Source organism: Ornithodoros turicata, unplaced genomic scaffold (genome assembly GCF_037126465.1).
Source record: "Ornithodoros turicata isolate Travis unplaced genomic scaffold, ASM3712646v1 Chromosome29, whole genome shotgun sequence".
In the NCBI taxonomy this organism is placed as follows: domain Eukaryota; kingdom Metazoa; phylum Arthropoda; class Arachnida; order Ixodida; family Argasidae; genus Ornithodoros; species Ornithodoros turicata.
In genome coordinates this window covers 856,914-873,603 of record NW_026999353.1, presented here as the reverse complement: position 1 = coordinate 873,603, position 16,690 = coordinate 856,914, and the positions used below count along the sequence as shown (strand labels likewise).

Genomic DNA, 16,690 nt, shown 5'->3' with positions numbered 1-16,690 from the left:
TTACATATTCGATTGTACATTACATTCGATACATTACATATTCGATTGTACATTACATTCGATACATTACATATTCGATTGTAACAGATTGCAGTAAGAACAAAAAATACGCATATAAATGAACGCATAAATGTTTCATTATTATTTCATACTTTCTCTTCAAAGCAAAACCAAAGTTAAAAAGCAGAGAACTATTGGTAAGGTATCTCATGAAAAATGGCCACTACAGCTTCCTCTGTACGACAAACAGATAGGTCTTGAACGCTGCTCCGAATGAAGTCTCTATGCGTCTCATGGAGCTTCATGCCACCGGCTTCCGTGTCATATTGGTTAGGATGATCGCTTTCCACGGCGAGACTGGGAGGTGACACGGGTTCGAATCCTGTCACCGGCTGTGCTGTCTCAGGTTTTCCATGGGTTTACCGAAGACTTTACAGGCGAATGTCGACGCAGTTCCCCCTGAAGTCGTCCCAGGACGCATGCTAACCCCCCTGTCCCCCACTCCTTCCTGAAGTACCCTCTCCATCTGTTCACGTCTGTACGCCGCTCATAGCCACAGTTGATTCGCGGAGCTAAGAAGGAAGAAAATTACATAGCGCAGTCCTTCAATTTGCACGCGCGTATTTGCATTATTCGTGAGCATTCCTCACATTATTCACTGACACCTAGTGCGAGTCACTTAGTTTAGTGAAATATACATGAAGTGTAACCTTTAGAAAACCATAGCGAAATCAAACAACGACTGGGGGTCCGTCAAGATTACCTAAGGAATTGTGGGGACCAAGAAGTGCCTCCTGAAGTTCCTATTTCGGCCATTATTCAGCACCAACGAAAGCAACCTTTTTAACAAACTTTTTGGTAACCCGGCATGCATCACATGTAAGAAAGACGACCATAATCAGCTGAGCCGCGGATGACCTCTCCTCTTAAGCCGATTTCAAGTTCATGAATTAAAGGTTTCATGGATGTTGCATGGATGGACGTTGCTACCGGCCACTATGCTTTACGTTTAGGACGCTACAGTGCAGCAAAACCCATCCGCCTACAATGTGAACTGCGTTGCTATTGATCATAAGAAACGAACATTTGAAGTGATAACACGATTTGTTCATAATATTCCTTGTGAGCGCGAAAGCATCACTGTCAGTTCTCCTGAGTACCACTTCAAAACGCCGCGAATGAAGTACTCTGAGAAACACCTGCGAACAAACATACTGATGGACTGATAACTGAAAACTACGCAGTTTAATAACAAAAGGGCTGGGAAAAGGGGGCATGCTCATATCCGGCTGGAGGGCGCGGCTTGTGTAATCTGGGCACGCGATATGTTCGCGCGCCTCACTGGGCGCCGTCTCGTGCAGCCCTCGCGTAACCATGTAGGACATAAAAAATATTTTCTCGCCCTTATCAAAAAGTACCTTCTCAAGTACCCTCTCGGGTTTTCAAGTCATGGATGACAAGCCAATCGTCCTGTTTCTTTGAAGCTGGTAGCGTCATGTAGCCAAGTTTGGATTTAGTAACTTGATTTCACTCGGGGAAAATAATTTTAAAAGTTAGTAGTTGTAGATAGACTTTTTAGGTGTACACTACTCTTTCCTCTTTGCAGTTCTTTGTTAGCTGCGCCAGCGTGCTGAAGGGAGCGCAAGACTGTAAGGATGCCCAGAAGATGTTTGCTTTAGATACCTTGCTCTTTCTGGCTCGTGACTGGGAGAACGCTCAGGAGATCCCTTATGGCTTGGATATGGAAGGAGACTTCCACGGCGAGTGGCTGACGCCTAACCACTCTACACTGACAAGTCTTAAGAGTATCCAAAGGGGTATTAAAGAATGCACAAAAAGCATCTTTAGTTTTTTAATGCCGCACCCGGGAGACCAAATTAAACAGCCAAACTACGACGGAAGATTACAAGGTACGTGAGGAATTCTGATGTAAGTTTCCACTGCATGCAATGTCAACTTTTAGCTTATTTCTCAACAGTAAACGTATACTTTGTACAAGACATGCGGAAGGAGGATATAGCGCGATCTAAACTCGTTATCAAAGAGCGATGATGCTAACAACCCTCTCCGGTACCCTTTTGTAGTCAACATGTTTGGAGCTGGCCACTCTGCTAGCTTCAGTTCGCTAGCGGATGGAACATGAGTGAAAGTAGTTCTCTGAATATTAGAACAGTGAAACGGACGACATCTTTCCATTCCTCCCGTTCTCTGGATTCCTAGGCGACTACCAACGTTGAATCGTTCTCATTTGACGTGCTCGAGATTCGTAGTGCATCTCCTAAAACCTATAATTGGTTCGATGTTGCTGAACGCACTAATATTCAAGATGACGTGTGGAACAGGAGGAAGTGTGGACAGTGTTTTAATTTATTGAAGAAAAAAGTATTTGCTCGAGAAACTTAGAAAGAGGTAGGATGCACGGTCTCAGTACAACTAATCGGGCACTACACCAGTGCCGGATTCAGACCCAGAGTTCGAGGGGCCAGCCTCTTTGTCGAAGCGCTTATTCGGAGAGGGGAGAGAGGAAAACCCAATGAATAAACTGACGGACTGAGGGTGGAGGGCGTTCGTCCCCCCCCGCTCCAACGTATCAGCCACTGTACTGCAGGTTATACGCAGATGTTTAATTTCTTTTCATTTCATTTACTTACCTGAGGAGCCTCAGAAGAGGCAGGATGTATTTGCTGCCATTACTAGAGCGTTAACGTGAGCAAAAAGTATTTGTTGAGGAGCGTGTTGTACGGGAACATATTTTGTTGACTTCTTCCTCTGAGCTCGGCCCTTTCCTTCTTCCGCTTATGTAGTGACGCCACGCAACGACTCCTGCGGCCGCGGAAGTAGCGCAGACCTTTAAAAATTCGTTTATTTATTATCCACGCACTTCTCGGAGGAAAAAATAGCCAGTTCGATTGGCGTCCTTTCAGAACGAAAAGTGCCGCAGTCGTGCCCCACCAACGAAGGGAAGGTTAGGTAGCCAGCGAGGTGACCATCCATGACTCGAAAACCTGAGACAAGGTAGAGGACGGATAAACACGGTAGAGGAGATCACGGAGAAACACAACACGGTTCCAAGCTCAGCCGTCAGGTGTATTGCGAAACAACATTTAAATAGACACTTTGTGGAACAGCATGGAAGAGGCCCGCTTTGAGGAGCCTGTTGGATCTTCCCTGCTCCCCCACTTAGTGTCTATTTAAATGTTGTTGTGCGATAAAACCTGAAACCTGAGTTTCACACCGTGTTGTGTTTGTCCGTTACCGTCCTCTACCTTGTCTCAGGTTTTCAGGTCATGGGCGCACTACCTGTTCTTAAGTATACGCGAAGTGTAGACACAGTTCTCAACCCGTCCGTTGCTCGGCCCGACTTCTAAAAATGAGAGAGTTCAGCAATAGCCTGTCGTCTACCATTTGTTCTCGTTTTGTTTGTACTAATTCTCCCATTCATGTACCCACTCGTAACCTTAAAAATACTTAGTTAATAGATTTTGTTCCCAGGCGGGTATTGAGAGATGCTCCTTCGTTATAGCGTCCTCTTTTAGCAACGTTTCTGCGATGTGCACCTATCTTGTTCATCCGTGTCACGTCATTCTGCCTGTTTGGAGATGACACCAGTTTTTGCATACAGTGGAAATGAAGGGGTTCGAAAGAGCCAGGTGACGAGCGTATACGTATCTCTGGTTTACTTCTGCGTTAAATGTGCGAGCAATAAGCATGACGGGTACTACAAAAAGAAGCAAATGTAAATATTGCATGATGTCACAAGTGAAATGTATGCTCGCCATTACTTGCCAACATCGTGCCGCCAAGAAAGTGATCTAATCCATTTTGTCGTCTTCTCCTCTGCACCCTTTCGTTGAACGACTTAGAGGCGTCATGCTAGAAAATCCAACACTAGCGGATTACTAGGTCAGGAGTTAAAAAATAAAGAAATAATTGGGACAGTCAGCTGTACTGCGAATGCATGACAAAAAGAACGCGAGAGTGTTGGACTCCTTGCACTAGTTCAAGAGGTGCAGATAAAAAGAACGCAACTATAGGTGATAATAATAATAATTGGGTGTTTACGTCGCGAGACAGCTGAGATCATGAGCGACGCCACAGCGGTCTGTCTGTGGATTGCTTTAGCCCACCTGAGGGTTCTTTAACTTGCGATGAAAGCTCACCACACGGCATCCCGTATTTAACGTCCCTCGCGGAAGACGGCGTGTCTAAGCAACTTGTACCCTGCCACCAAGTTGCTGGCAACTATGGGTGAGCTTCCGGAAGTGACCGCTCCTTAAAAATGCAATTCATGAAGAAAATAAAAAAACGAAAAGTCCCGGATGTATTGATGATTACGTGTTTAACGTGCGGCCATGAAGTACGCTATGCTAAATGTTTTGTCGTCAAGAAAAATAATATCGAAAGAATGAAGCACGAAGTCAGAGCAACTATTTACTACGTGACCTTTCGGGCAGAGTCTGCCCTTCTTCAGACAAAAGAAGCAGTTAAAACATTGCTTATATAAGGAGTCGGATCGGTGAGAGAAATAATCAAAGAACAAGAAAGAAGCAACCCAAGGATGAAATCACAAAGAACAAAACAGACGGCTATACATTTGATAGATATCTGAAGCCAAGACAGTTGGAAGAAACGTACACCACTCTTTCCGTTTGAATTTCTGCAGGCCGCGCTTGTCCGTTGAAAAGAAGAAAACGGTTAAATATAAGTGTGCTTACAGCTAACGTGAATTCCGTGAAAAAAAATTACTTGTGCATTCAAAAGTTGGACAGTGACATGTTGTAAAAACAATGCATAAATGCATACACATCAAAATAATGAGGGTAGGGATTGGATATCTTTTTTAAGTTATACAATGCTAAGGTATAGGGGAAGCATAGATCGTTATTGTGCATTAATCAACCAGTCACAAAATCAAACTAATTAACCAAATGACAAGCATTTACCACAGCCTTGTTGATTATTGGAACAGGCGGCGAAATATCAATGTTCCCTTTCATTAGGTGGTAAAGTGGACCGCTATGTACATTTATACCATGGGTAACCAGACTGTGAAGCAATTAAAAACGATTCTCTGTTCTTACGCTTATAATTGTTAGTGAAGCCGGATTCTAAAATTATAATCTTTAAATCTTCATTATAATCGTGACTAGGGAGATTGAAATGCACAGATATGGGAGTCACCTTTGTGTCCATAAAACCTCTCGCGCATGGAATTACAAGACTCTCTAATGTACTGTAAACCACATCTTGCGCAAAATATTGCGTAGCAAATGTTATATTCAACAGTTTAAAGGTTAAAAACAGTTTAAACGGTTTAAAGTTTAAACCGTTTAAAGGTTAAAAACAGAAACAGCAACAGTTTAAAGGTTGTCCAATTTTGAACTCAAAATCGCTGGCGTGACTTTTGATTCTAGTGCAAGGAAAGATATGTTTACAAGGGGTGCAGCCTGAGGGCTGTTTTTGTACGTTAGAGTAAGAAAGTATGTCGCGAATGTTACGGTGGCGCCGAAACGCTATGGTAGGAGCATGCGGGAATATTTCTTTTAACTTGCTGCCTGCATGTAGAATGTTAATATGACGATCTAGAATTGTTTTGCATTTTCAAAGCTTTTTTTTGTATCGAGTAGCGAAAATTAAGTTTGACCCCTCCCTTTTAATTATTGGTTTGAAAAGAGAATCTCTCTGTTTCTGGGATGACTTCTGTAGAGCTTCTTTAACTAAAGAGCTTGGTATCCTCGTTTCAAGAAATCCACAGACATGTTTCGGGATTGCTTGGAAAAACTATTTTCATCGGAACAAATACGTTTTAATCGCAAGAATTGACCGTAGGGGATATTTTTCTTTTGTGTATGGGGATGATAACTATCGAAATGAAGGTATTGACGACGGACTGTACTGTAGGTTTCCTTGAAGAGGTCAGTTACTAACTTGCCATCTTTAAGTGAAACTGTCACATCAAGAAAATTCACAGCATGGTATAAGAAAGTGCAGGAGAATTTGATGGAACTATGCAGTGAATTAAAGTGATCGAAAAATGCCTTCAAAGATATTTTGTCTCCTGACCAAATCACAAATATATCATCAATATAACTGTAGTGAATTAATGGCTGTACATCAAAGCTCTCAAGTGCTCTTTTCTCAAAAGACCCAATAAAAATATTAGCACAATTTGGAGATACGCGTGAACCCATTGCGGCTCCATGGACTTGTACGGAGTGAGTGTTAGAAAATACAAAGTTCTCATACTAATGTATAGCCTTCTGTTTTGTTCTTTGTGATTTCATCGTTGCGTTGCTTCTCTCTCGTTTTTTGATTCTTTCTCTCACCGATCCCACTCCTCATATTAGCAGTGTTTTAACTGCTTCTTTTGTCTGAAGAAGAGCAGACTCTGCCCGGAAGCTCAGGTATTAAATAGTTACTCTGACTTCGTGCTTCATTCTTTCGTTATTATTTTTCTTGACGACGTTTCATCAAGCTGGATTGTGTATTATTTTACCCTCTTGTTCTCTAAATGTTTTGTAGAAGCGATATTTTAATAAATTTCTTCGCCATTAATTTTAATATTTATCTTTAATAGATATTTATTATTATCGAATTCGAGTGTAAGCAAGCTTCCTATCAAGTCTGCTGGAGTACCACTAACACCACGGCGAGTTTTCTTAATTAAAATTCTTAAATCACGGCGAGTTAAGGTTTTATGATTATGTCTGTCAAACACCTATGAATACTCCTGAAATATACAGGGTGCCCAAGCTAAGTGTGAACATATGTTCTAAATATATACTATGTATCACGTTTTATGAGATGAAATCAATTGTAGTATCGCATATGCTGAAAGGCACTCCTTAGGAGGGCGTCAGCAAACTTCAAAGACAATGTCTTAATTAGCTTCAAAAATTACCTTCTTAATTATAAAAGCCACAAAGCTCTCCCGATGAGAACATCTGTTCCTTTCGTTCACCTGATGTCGTTTTCGCCGATTTCAGAACAATAATTTCCGTAGATCGTCCCCCCCCCCCCCCAAAAAAAAATCCTGAAGGAACACCGTTTTTTGTTCATTGCGCATCTTCGGAGACGCGTATTTTCTTCATCCCCAATGTCACTATTGTAATTAGTCCGATGACATTGCGTTAGCATAAGACATTCGTGTTCTAATTGCTTGGCATACAGAATGCACACCTGGACCACAGCACGCCACAGAGACCGTAGCTCACGGCACATATGCAGACATTGATCATATGACATACGCCGAGCGACATGATAGACATATTGAGCCCGCTTGCGGAACTCCTGGAGAGCCCACGAGACACATCTGAATAGGACCAGAGACAAGGCGCGACTAACGGCGGCTCAAGCCTGACGCCACTCCATGCTTGTACGTGACGGACACCTCGGTCTCCCCTCTACGATGCGCACTTGTCTTCGAAATGGGGCTTCTAATGCCAACGTATTAAAAAGGATATCAAACTACTCAGTAAAAAAAGTGCTGCCTCCAGCGTACCACACTGTTATTTTGCGGCCTGGAATGCTGCCGCCACAACAAGATTTCCTCCTTAGTTAGGGTGCTCCAAAGTACATTTGTCTTTTAGGAGCCTTCTTCAAGGAACATTTAGGAGCCTAAAGGGTCTTAAATGCCTTATTTATTTGCGTTTTCTACAATTAAATACTCAGAAGCTCAAACTCCATGACGATGCGCTTGACGTGGCTGCTATTTCTACGGAAAACAGTGTTCCTGACTCGTTTTGTGCATTGTATTCATTACGTCAATGTCGCTATTACAGGCTTGTGCGAAGAATTCAAACAGTGTCTGGATAGTCTCGCTTCTCTCCTTTTCTCTCCGGAGAGGCTTACGCCAAAAATGTTGAATGGAAGGCCAGTAACTTGCAACGATTTCAAAGGTCTTCTCCTGGTAAGTTAGTTTGTTCTCGTTTTACACCCAGCACGTAGTGCCATTATGAAAAGTTAGAGAAGACTAGAAGCAAGTTATGTGTAATAAAGTATAAATAAATTACCCAAGCTAGCATTACATACTGACCACACCCGACCCACAACCCCTCTGGAAGTCATTATATTACAACATACCTCTACCGAAGAAACGTCACCGTGACGTAATCATCGTGTTGGTAGATGTAATGAAACCGAAACAGCGCTGGCGGAGAACACCGCCGTTTCGCAAAGCCATATTCCTTGACGAAGGTCACGGGTGGCTTCTTGTATTAGTGGTACTCACAAATGAGTAACGTTTTCAGTCGCTTTCGTGTATTCATTTGCGTTCCCAATCCGCCGCTACCACTGTTGCGAATCAGGACCTGCAGCGCCGACCCTGCTTGTTTAAGACATTCATTGACTGAAAGACAATGATGTTGCTTGGACCCTTTGGGGATTTGTTTCTTTCTTGAGTGTTGTAAATCGTGAACAACGCCGAAGAGAAACTATTTTTTTTTTGAATTTTGGAACGTGTGGGTCGGATCCTTTTCTCTAGCTTATCGAATGTCCTGCGTCACTTTGGTCTAAACGACGTTCAGTTAGTGGCTACCCATCTGACCATAACACCGGATACTGTTGGGCAACCCTCTGCTCGGTCGTTTTGAGACCGGGCGCTCGGAATGCGCCACGAGAACATGCGAGACTGCTTCGCTTTGACCAAGCGAACATGACTGCAAAAAAAGTTGTCCCATAATGACCACCTGAACTCGCCTTAACTCGTCCAGAGGGCTTTGTGCGTTGTGTGTTTAACTTAAAATGGGCGAGCCCATCTCGAAGAAAGCGCTCCGGAACGGCCGCTGACCATCGCTGGCTAAACATTGGCGGCGCCGTCCTTCTTGTGACCACCAGTTCTAGACATGCCGGTACGCCAGGCGTGACGTCATCATGGCATGTCTGGACAGGTTAGGCAGCTCAGGAGAAGCAAGAAGAAAAACACTTATAATCGAGGCAGAGGAATGCAAAGTGCTGTGAAAGCAAGAACAAAATATACTAACAACAGACACCGCCAACAGCTAACAACAAAAATGACCAATCGCACAACAAATCAGCCCACTGTCCGCCACAGCAGCAGTCACGAGGAGCGTAAAACAATACGTCGGTTCTATCCGAGTACCAGGCAGAAAACTGAATCATGATGTTTTTATCATCTTGTATGAAGTCACACATCTACCCACAACGATTACCTTCTGTACTAATTTAATTGCAAAATTATTAAGAATCGTGCCAGCGCTGCTCTGGTCCTCGAGATCAAGTCAGCTTTCGTGGCAGGAAGGAAATGTCGGACGCGCACTGGCAATTCCAGCAACCAACGTCTGACATGTACGGAGCATGTCACTGCTAATCGCAAACAAGATATTATTATACATAATCTAATTATATATATATATATATATATATATATATATATATATATATATATATATATATCTTGAGAAGTTGGAGTTGGATCGGACGGCTACGTAATTATAGTTGAAATAAATGGGAGACAGAAGACGAAAGTAGGGGAAGTAACAAAAAAGGGGTTTATTAAAACTTAAAAATCATAAAAGTTAGGGAGGATGTCTACGTTACGGCGGAAGCTCCGCCTTCTTCGGGACAAAAGAGCTAAATGTGGCCACGAGGCTGATAAGGGGCTTGAGAATGACGTGGTCGGTTGGGGGGAATTTCCCCCAACCGACCACGTCACGGGGTCACTCAGCGAGCGATATACACCTGGGAGGGTGACTGAGCACTCGTCAATGCCACAGTGCAAGCCAGTGAATTATAAAGAGAGGAAAAAAAGCCATTAAAAAATAAGAAAAATGACGCTAGATGTGTTTGAAATTCAAACTTACAGATTAAGATGGCTTCTATGGCTGCACGTAGAAAAACAGATACTCATGGAACGATGCGACAGCACCAGAGGACACGTGTTTCGCCGTGTTTGAGGCTCGTCGGCCCTGGGTAGCTGCGCATCGTTCAGGATTGGCAAACCAGGGGTCACTCAGCGAGTGATATAGACCTGGGAGGGTGACTGAGCACTCCTCAATGCCACAGTGCAAGCCAGTGAATTATAAAGAGAGGAAAAAAAGCCATTACAAAATAAGAAAAATGACGCTAGATGTGTTTGAAATTCAAACTTACAGATTAAGATGGCTTCTATGGCTGCACGTAGAAAAACAGATACTCATGGAACGATGCGACAGCACCAGAGGACACGTGTTTCGCCGTGTTTGCGGCTCGTCGGCCCTGGGTAGCTGCGCATCGTTCAGGATTGGCAAACCAGGGGTCACTCAGCGAGCGATATACACCTGGGAGGGTGACTGAGCACTCCTCAATGCCACAGTGCAAGCCAGTGAATTATAAAGAGAGGAAAAAAAGCCATTAAAAATTAAGAAAAATGACGCTAGATGTGTTTGAAATTCAAACTTACAGATTAAGATGGCTTCTATGGCTGCACGTAGAAAAACAGATACTCATGGAACGATGCGACAGCACCAGAGGACACGTGAGAGAAAACCCTCTAGTCATATCCTCCTTGCAGTTGTTTTGTTAAATAATTTCACTGCCCAGATAGAAAATATCTGCAAGTGGAACTACTTGCAAGTTGTTTATGAAAAAAATACCCATTTGAGAAACCACTTTGAAATTGTTCACTTTAAAATTCACTTGGAAGCTGTTCCACTTGAGAAACCACTTGGAAGTGGTTCCACTTCGCAAACCACTTACATATGCTTTTCCACTTTTCCACTTTGGGATTTATCTGCAAATGGTTCGACTTGGAGAACCAGTTGCGAGCGAGTACACTTCAGTTTCCAGCTTTCAATCTATGCCCAGTAACGCCTACGTACCATACGAACATCAGGCACATTTAAAAAATCATGATTTATGAGATACGGCGAATGTGATAAAATATGTGGTACCGCGCACGTACCGTATCGTGCATGAGGTACAGCTTGGGACAAAAGTTTACGGAACACGGTAGTAGCGTATTTCATCATCTGAGCGGCCCCCTGCTTGCTAACAGGAAGAGATCGAATAAGGAACGGGTGACTGGCCATTCTGTCCATCTCTCAGTATGTGAGTCCACTCCTGTTTGTTGTTAGGGTGTCGCACCAATGCAGAAATGCGACATCCCCGTGTTCCGTAAACTTTTGTCCCAAGCTGTACACATGTGATACGATGGGACTTCGCCACGTACGAACGCAATCAGACAAACATCAAACAATGCAAGTTCTCATTTCAAGCTTCCAACCTGACGTGGACAAGGGAATCGTGCCACCAGCGAAGTCCAAACTGAAACAGCCCCACATATTCGCGACGTGCATAAAACAAACAAACACAATGAGGTAATGAGCAACACGCTATTTTATTACGAAAATACATATATTGAAGGTGGCATCCAGGTTGACACAATAATGAAAAACATCTCGCGCACAGTGTCGGGAAGTATTTCACACGTACATACACATGTTTCAATGTCGCAAAGTATCGCACAATGAACAGACAATATAACTAGCTGCAGACCGCGTTTTCTTAAGGTGACCAGGCGCGAGATGAATCTCGGGACATTTCGCGATCCAATGTTGAACTGCAGTTGTTCAAGGAAAAGTTCAAGCACATGTTAGTCATGTGCGAACTGTAAGTTGGTCCACTGGCTTACCCTTCCAAGAAGCAAAGTCAACAAAATCTAGACTGAAATTAGCAGAAGCAGCTCACGACGCAGAAGTCACAACCACCTTTGTTCTCCATCCGAGCGAGCACCGTGGAACGGCTGTTCTTTTCCAGCTTGCAATCGCGTGATATCAGGGGAGATGGCGGTTTCGTGGCGAGGCATTGACTTACCACCTATATGCGCAAAGAGTACGCTGAGCTTAGAGTACAATGCTGGGCAATTTCAGTTGCTCCATTGTAAACAAGAACGTTATTTAACGCCTGGCTCTCGGATGGAATAGACGTGGCGCACTGAACTCCTCGTGATATCTTTTGCCCAGCTTTGTTTGCGATTTGTAGTGACGTGCCCATGCATGTCGGATATTGGTTGTTTCAATCCTTGTCAGTGCATGCCCGCTATTTTCTGTCTTCCACGAAAGCTGCCTTGGCCTCAGGGACGAGAGTAGCGCTGACATGATTCTTAATAATTTCGCAATTAAATTAGCAGAAGCTGACTGCTAGGGGATAAATGTGGTGTCATGAGGAGGAAAAGGCTCACAATTCAGTTTTCTGTCTAGCTTTCGGATGCAACGAACATATCGTTCTGCGCTCAACAGTGACTGTTGCTGTGGTGGACAGTGGGAAAATTTTTGTGTACTTAGTCCTTTTTGTAGTTAGCTATTGATAGTATCCCCTGTTAGCACGTTTCGTTCCTTCTTTCACAGCACCTTGCGTTCCTCTGCCTCGATTATAACTGTTTTCTTCCTTGCTTGTCCTGAGTTGCCTAGCCTGTCCAGACATGCCATGATGGCATCACACCTGACGTCACAGGATGCCCAGAACTGGTGGTCAGAAGAAGGACGGTGGCGCTACCTGGTGTCATGCTTTACGGCTGGGTAGCCACTTGTCTCTGCAACCATCGACGCAGCGATGGTCAGCGGCCGTTCCGGGTCGCTTTCTTTGATATGGCGTCGTTCATTTTCAATTAAATTGTTTTCTGTTGAGTTTGAGAAGACTGGGACTCCGTTGATCACGATGAACTCGAACATTATTGCTTTCTGGACTACATATATCTGTTCTACAAGTAGGGATACGCCCGACTGGCTCATCATAGTGAACGCATGGCGTGATCCCCGAAACCAGACGACACGCGCTTCCCCGTGATACGTGATCTTCTCGCGCCAAAGCGGCGCCGTCGCGCTTGGCTGAATCGTATACCACCCAACAATACACAACCGCCCTTCCCCCTAGCTGACATAATCGTCCAAATATTTCGGACGTGTCATCATTCGGCGTGGTCGTGTAGATATAGGACCACTAAGTTGCGGTGAAGACGCACTGGCTTCTGGAACAGCTGGGGAACAAGCTGGTGCTTGATCCATTGGAATATATGTAGGTGTTACAAATCCTTGTGGGACACAGTCGCCTGCAGAAACATCAGTCGGGTTCTCAACTGACTCTGGCAGTTCGTTGATTGGTGTGGCGCGACCTCTCATTTGGTTTAGATGGCGTCTGACAACCCTGCCAACCTGAGTTATAATTGTGTACGACACAGGTCCAGTAGGCTTCTCACTTGTTGGAGGGGTCCATGGCTGTCCATGGCAGTAGTTTCGCACGTACACCGGGTCAGAGTCTTTAATGGCCCTCACCGTTGGTCTGGGAGCCTGCTTTTCCTCTGCTTCCTGGCGTTTACTTATTCCGTCTGGATGCAATCAGTCCAGACAAGTCTTCAACCCGCGTCGCATAAGGAGCTCGGCTGGACTAAAAGCTGTCGATGAGTTTGGAGTGGTATGCTGATACAAGAGGAAACGAGCAAGTCGTTGCTGCCAGCTGCCATGTACAATACGTTTCATCGAGTCCTTCATTGTTTACACCATTCGTTCTGCCTGTCAATTGATTGCAGCCCGATAGGGTGTCACAAGAATTTGCCTTATAGCGTTTCTCCGAAGGAATGTTTGGAGGTGAACAGATGTCAACTCAGGTCCGTTGTCGCTGTACACAACATCTTGAATGCCGTGCGTAGCGATGATCTCCCGTAATACGTTGACAGTAGCTTCGGCAGATGTAGATTGCATGAGCTTTACCTCTAGCCACTTTGAGTGGGCGTCAACTACTTGGAGTAAGGATTGTCCATGGGACGGACCAGCAAAGTCCACGTGAAGGCGAGACCATGGAGGGTGTGGAACCTCCCCAGGATGTATTGTCACACGTTGCGGCGCATGCCTCGTGGATTGGAATTCAGCGCAACTCTTGACAGACTGTTTGATGTCCTCATCGATCTTCGGCCACCATACGTACGACCGAGCAAGGGCTTTCATGTGTCCAATCTCTGGATGACCCAGATGGAGCTCGTCTAACACTCGCTGTTGACCCTCGTTTGGAATTATTACTCTGTTTCCCCACAAGAGGCAATTCTTATGAGCAGATAACTCGTAGCGTTTCGACCAGAACATCTTGAACTCATCTGGACATTTGTCATCTGGCCAACCCTTCCACACCCACTTGAGAACTCGGGAAAGTTGAGGATCGTGTATAGTCATGTTCGCAATGTCCTTCGCATGAAGCGGTGGACTGGCCAGCTCTTCGGTGAACAGCACTTCGGGTGGACATGGCATTGCTTCGTCTTTGACGGGAAGTGGCAAGCGGCTTAGAGCATCTGCATTAGCGATTTTCTTCACAGGTCGATGAACAAGCTCAAACTAGTAAGCGTTCATTATCTGAGACCAACGAAGCATTCTTTGTGAGGTTATCATCGGAGTGGGCTTTGACCTTGTGAATATTCCCAGAAGTGGTGGATGGTCAGTCACAATTGTAAATGCCCGTCCATAGATGAAACTTGATGAAACTTCTTTACTCCGGCGATAATGGAGAGAGAGCTTCACGGTCGAGTTACTCACCGTAGTTGTCAACGTGCGTGAAGAGAATGCAACTGGAGCGTCGCGTCCATCCGGCTGTTGCTGACTTAGTACAGCCCCTACACCATAAGGTAATGCATCACACGTGAGGAATGTAGGACGTTTCTCATCGAATGGTACAAGAACGCTATTTGATGAGATAAGCTCTTTTGCGCGCTGGAAGGCCACGTCATGGATGGTAGTCCAAGTGCGCTCTGCGTCCTCGTCGAGAAGACGATGCAACGGCTCAGCAACGGTAGCCTTGTGCTTCAGAAAGGAATTGTAGAAGTTCAGCAGACCAAGAAAAGCTTGAAGCTCTTGCTTGCTGTTCGGACGCGATGCATCATGGATCACTCTAACCTTGGAATCTGCAGGGTGACTGCCGATAGCGTCGACACGATACCCAGGAATTCTACGGAGGACACACCAAAGAAGCATTTGTTCTTTCTGGCTCGCAGGCCAGAACGGGCAAGTCGACGTAACACTTTGCGCAATCGTGTTGCAAGTTCGTCCTGGTTAGCTGCTTGAATTAAGATGTCGTCGAAATAGGGCACTACTCCCTGTTGTTCCACGAGAAGTTCGTCAATTAACTGGTGGAAATCTCCTGGAGCTACATTCACACCGTACTGGAGGTGTTTGACTTTGAAAGCACTCCGATGTGTGATGATGGTTTGTGCTTCCGCAGCATCATCGTCTACACGTAGTTGAACATAGGCATGTGCAAAGTCTATTTTTACATAGCAGCCACCACCAAGAAGAAGATTGAAGAAGAAGAATCATGAAAGAAGATGGGTGACTGCAGGAATGGAGTAGGGATGAACACACATGGCGGTGTTGATAGTAACCTTGTCGTCGCCACACAGTCTTACTTCTACTTACGGTTTGATGACAGAAACTACATTAGTAGCCCATTTAGGATTTGAAATTGCTTCAATAACATTATCGGCGATAAGACGACCGGGTGCAGCATCCATGTTCGGATGTAATGCCAGTGGAACGTTCCTTGCCTTCAGTCGGATGGGTGCAACAGAAGGATCTAGTGCAAGTGAAACAACGGTCGTGTGTAATTTCCAAGGCATCCTGAAATACTTCTTTGAAGTCGTTGAGTACTTGCTGTAGGCGGTTGGCATCCATGTGGTGATCACCCGTCAACCTGATACCCAATGGTGCGATCCATTCGTACCCCAGCAGACTCACTCTTTCTCCGTCAGCGATAAGAAGCCGCAGCGAACCTCTGAAGGATCGATACTGAACATCAACGAAGCATGTGCCACGCAGCGGAATTGGCTGCTTTTGGAAGTCGCGTAGTGAAATGGAAAATGTACGAATAGCTGGGCCCTTCTCTGGCCATTGGCGCTTGTATGTAGCTTCAGAAATAATAGAATAATCGGATCCTGAGTCGGTTTCCATCTTGCATTCAGACCCATCTATCCTTACTTTGGTGTACTGCTTCCATAAAGTGGATGTTCCTATTCGTCCACATTGTTCATTGTCCTTCGTCCACATTGTTCATCTGATAGATACTTGCAGTAGCTGAGACATGTTGTTCTGGCTGTTCAACTGCATGTGTTGTTTGCGAAGGTTTTTTACCCTGTCGCTGTTGGGCAGGAGGACACAGGCATTCAATATGTCCTTTTTTGTGACAGTGACGGCAAATTGCTTCTCGGAACGGGCACCGGTCACGGTCATGTGACGCTCCACATCCGTGGCACGAAGTCTTCGGCGGGGTTCTTGGAATGTCGGGACTCCGCTGTGGATTGTTTGCGGATACGATCCCGGTGATCATTATTGATGTGATGGGCCGCGGAAGCTAACCCCCGAGTTTCTATTTCCTTCGCTTGCTCGGCCGGTGCTTCGGCAGCGAGGGGTTTTGCTTTAGCGCTCTCGAAGGTTAAATCCCTTTCGGCGAGCAGACGCCGTTGTAACCCGTCATCACGAATGCCGAACACAAGCTGATCACGTAGTCTTTCACTCCGAGTGGATCCGAAGTTGCAGTCCTCAGCTAGCCGGCGTAACTCAGTCACGTATGTAGTGATCCTTTCGTCGGGACGTTACACGCGTTTGTGCAACTGGAAGCGGCTGGATATTAGCGATGGCTTCGGAGTGAAATGACTTTTCAGCAGTGCGATCAGTTCATAGTAGGACTTTTCGGATGGAGACGCTGGTGAAACGAGGGA

The 16,690-nt window shown here is 45.0% G+C and overlaps 1 protein-coding gene across 1 annotated transcript in view; it reads left to right on the top strand.

The window, feature by feature from the left end:
* Nucleotides 1-284: 284 nt before the first annotated feature.
* LOC135373669 (atlastin-2-like) overlaps nt 285-16,690 on the top strand; it is a 41,449-nt gene continuing 25,043 nt past the window's right edge. The window contains exons 1-3 of the mRNA XM_064606761.1: nt 285-329; nt 1,607-1,910; nt 7,782-7,909. Coding sequence (XP_064462831.1) covers nt 285-329; nt 1,607-1,910; nt 7,782-7,909 — 477 coding nt within the window. The remainder of the gene's footprint in view (nt 330-1,606; nt 1,911-7,781; nt 7,910-16,690) is intronic.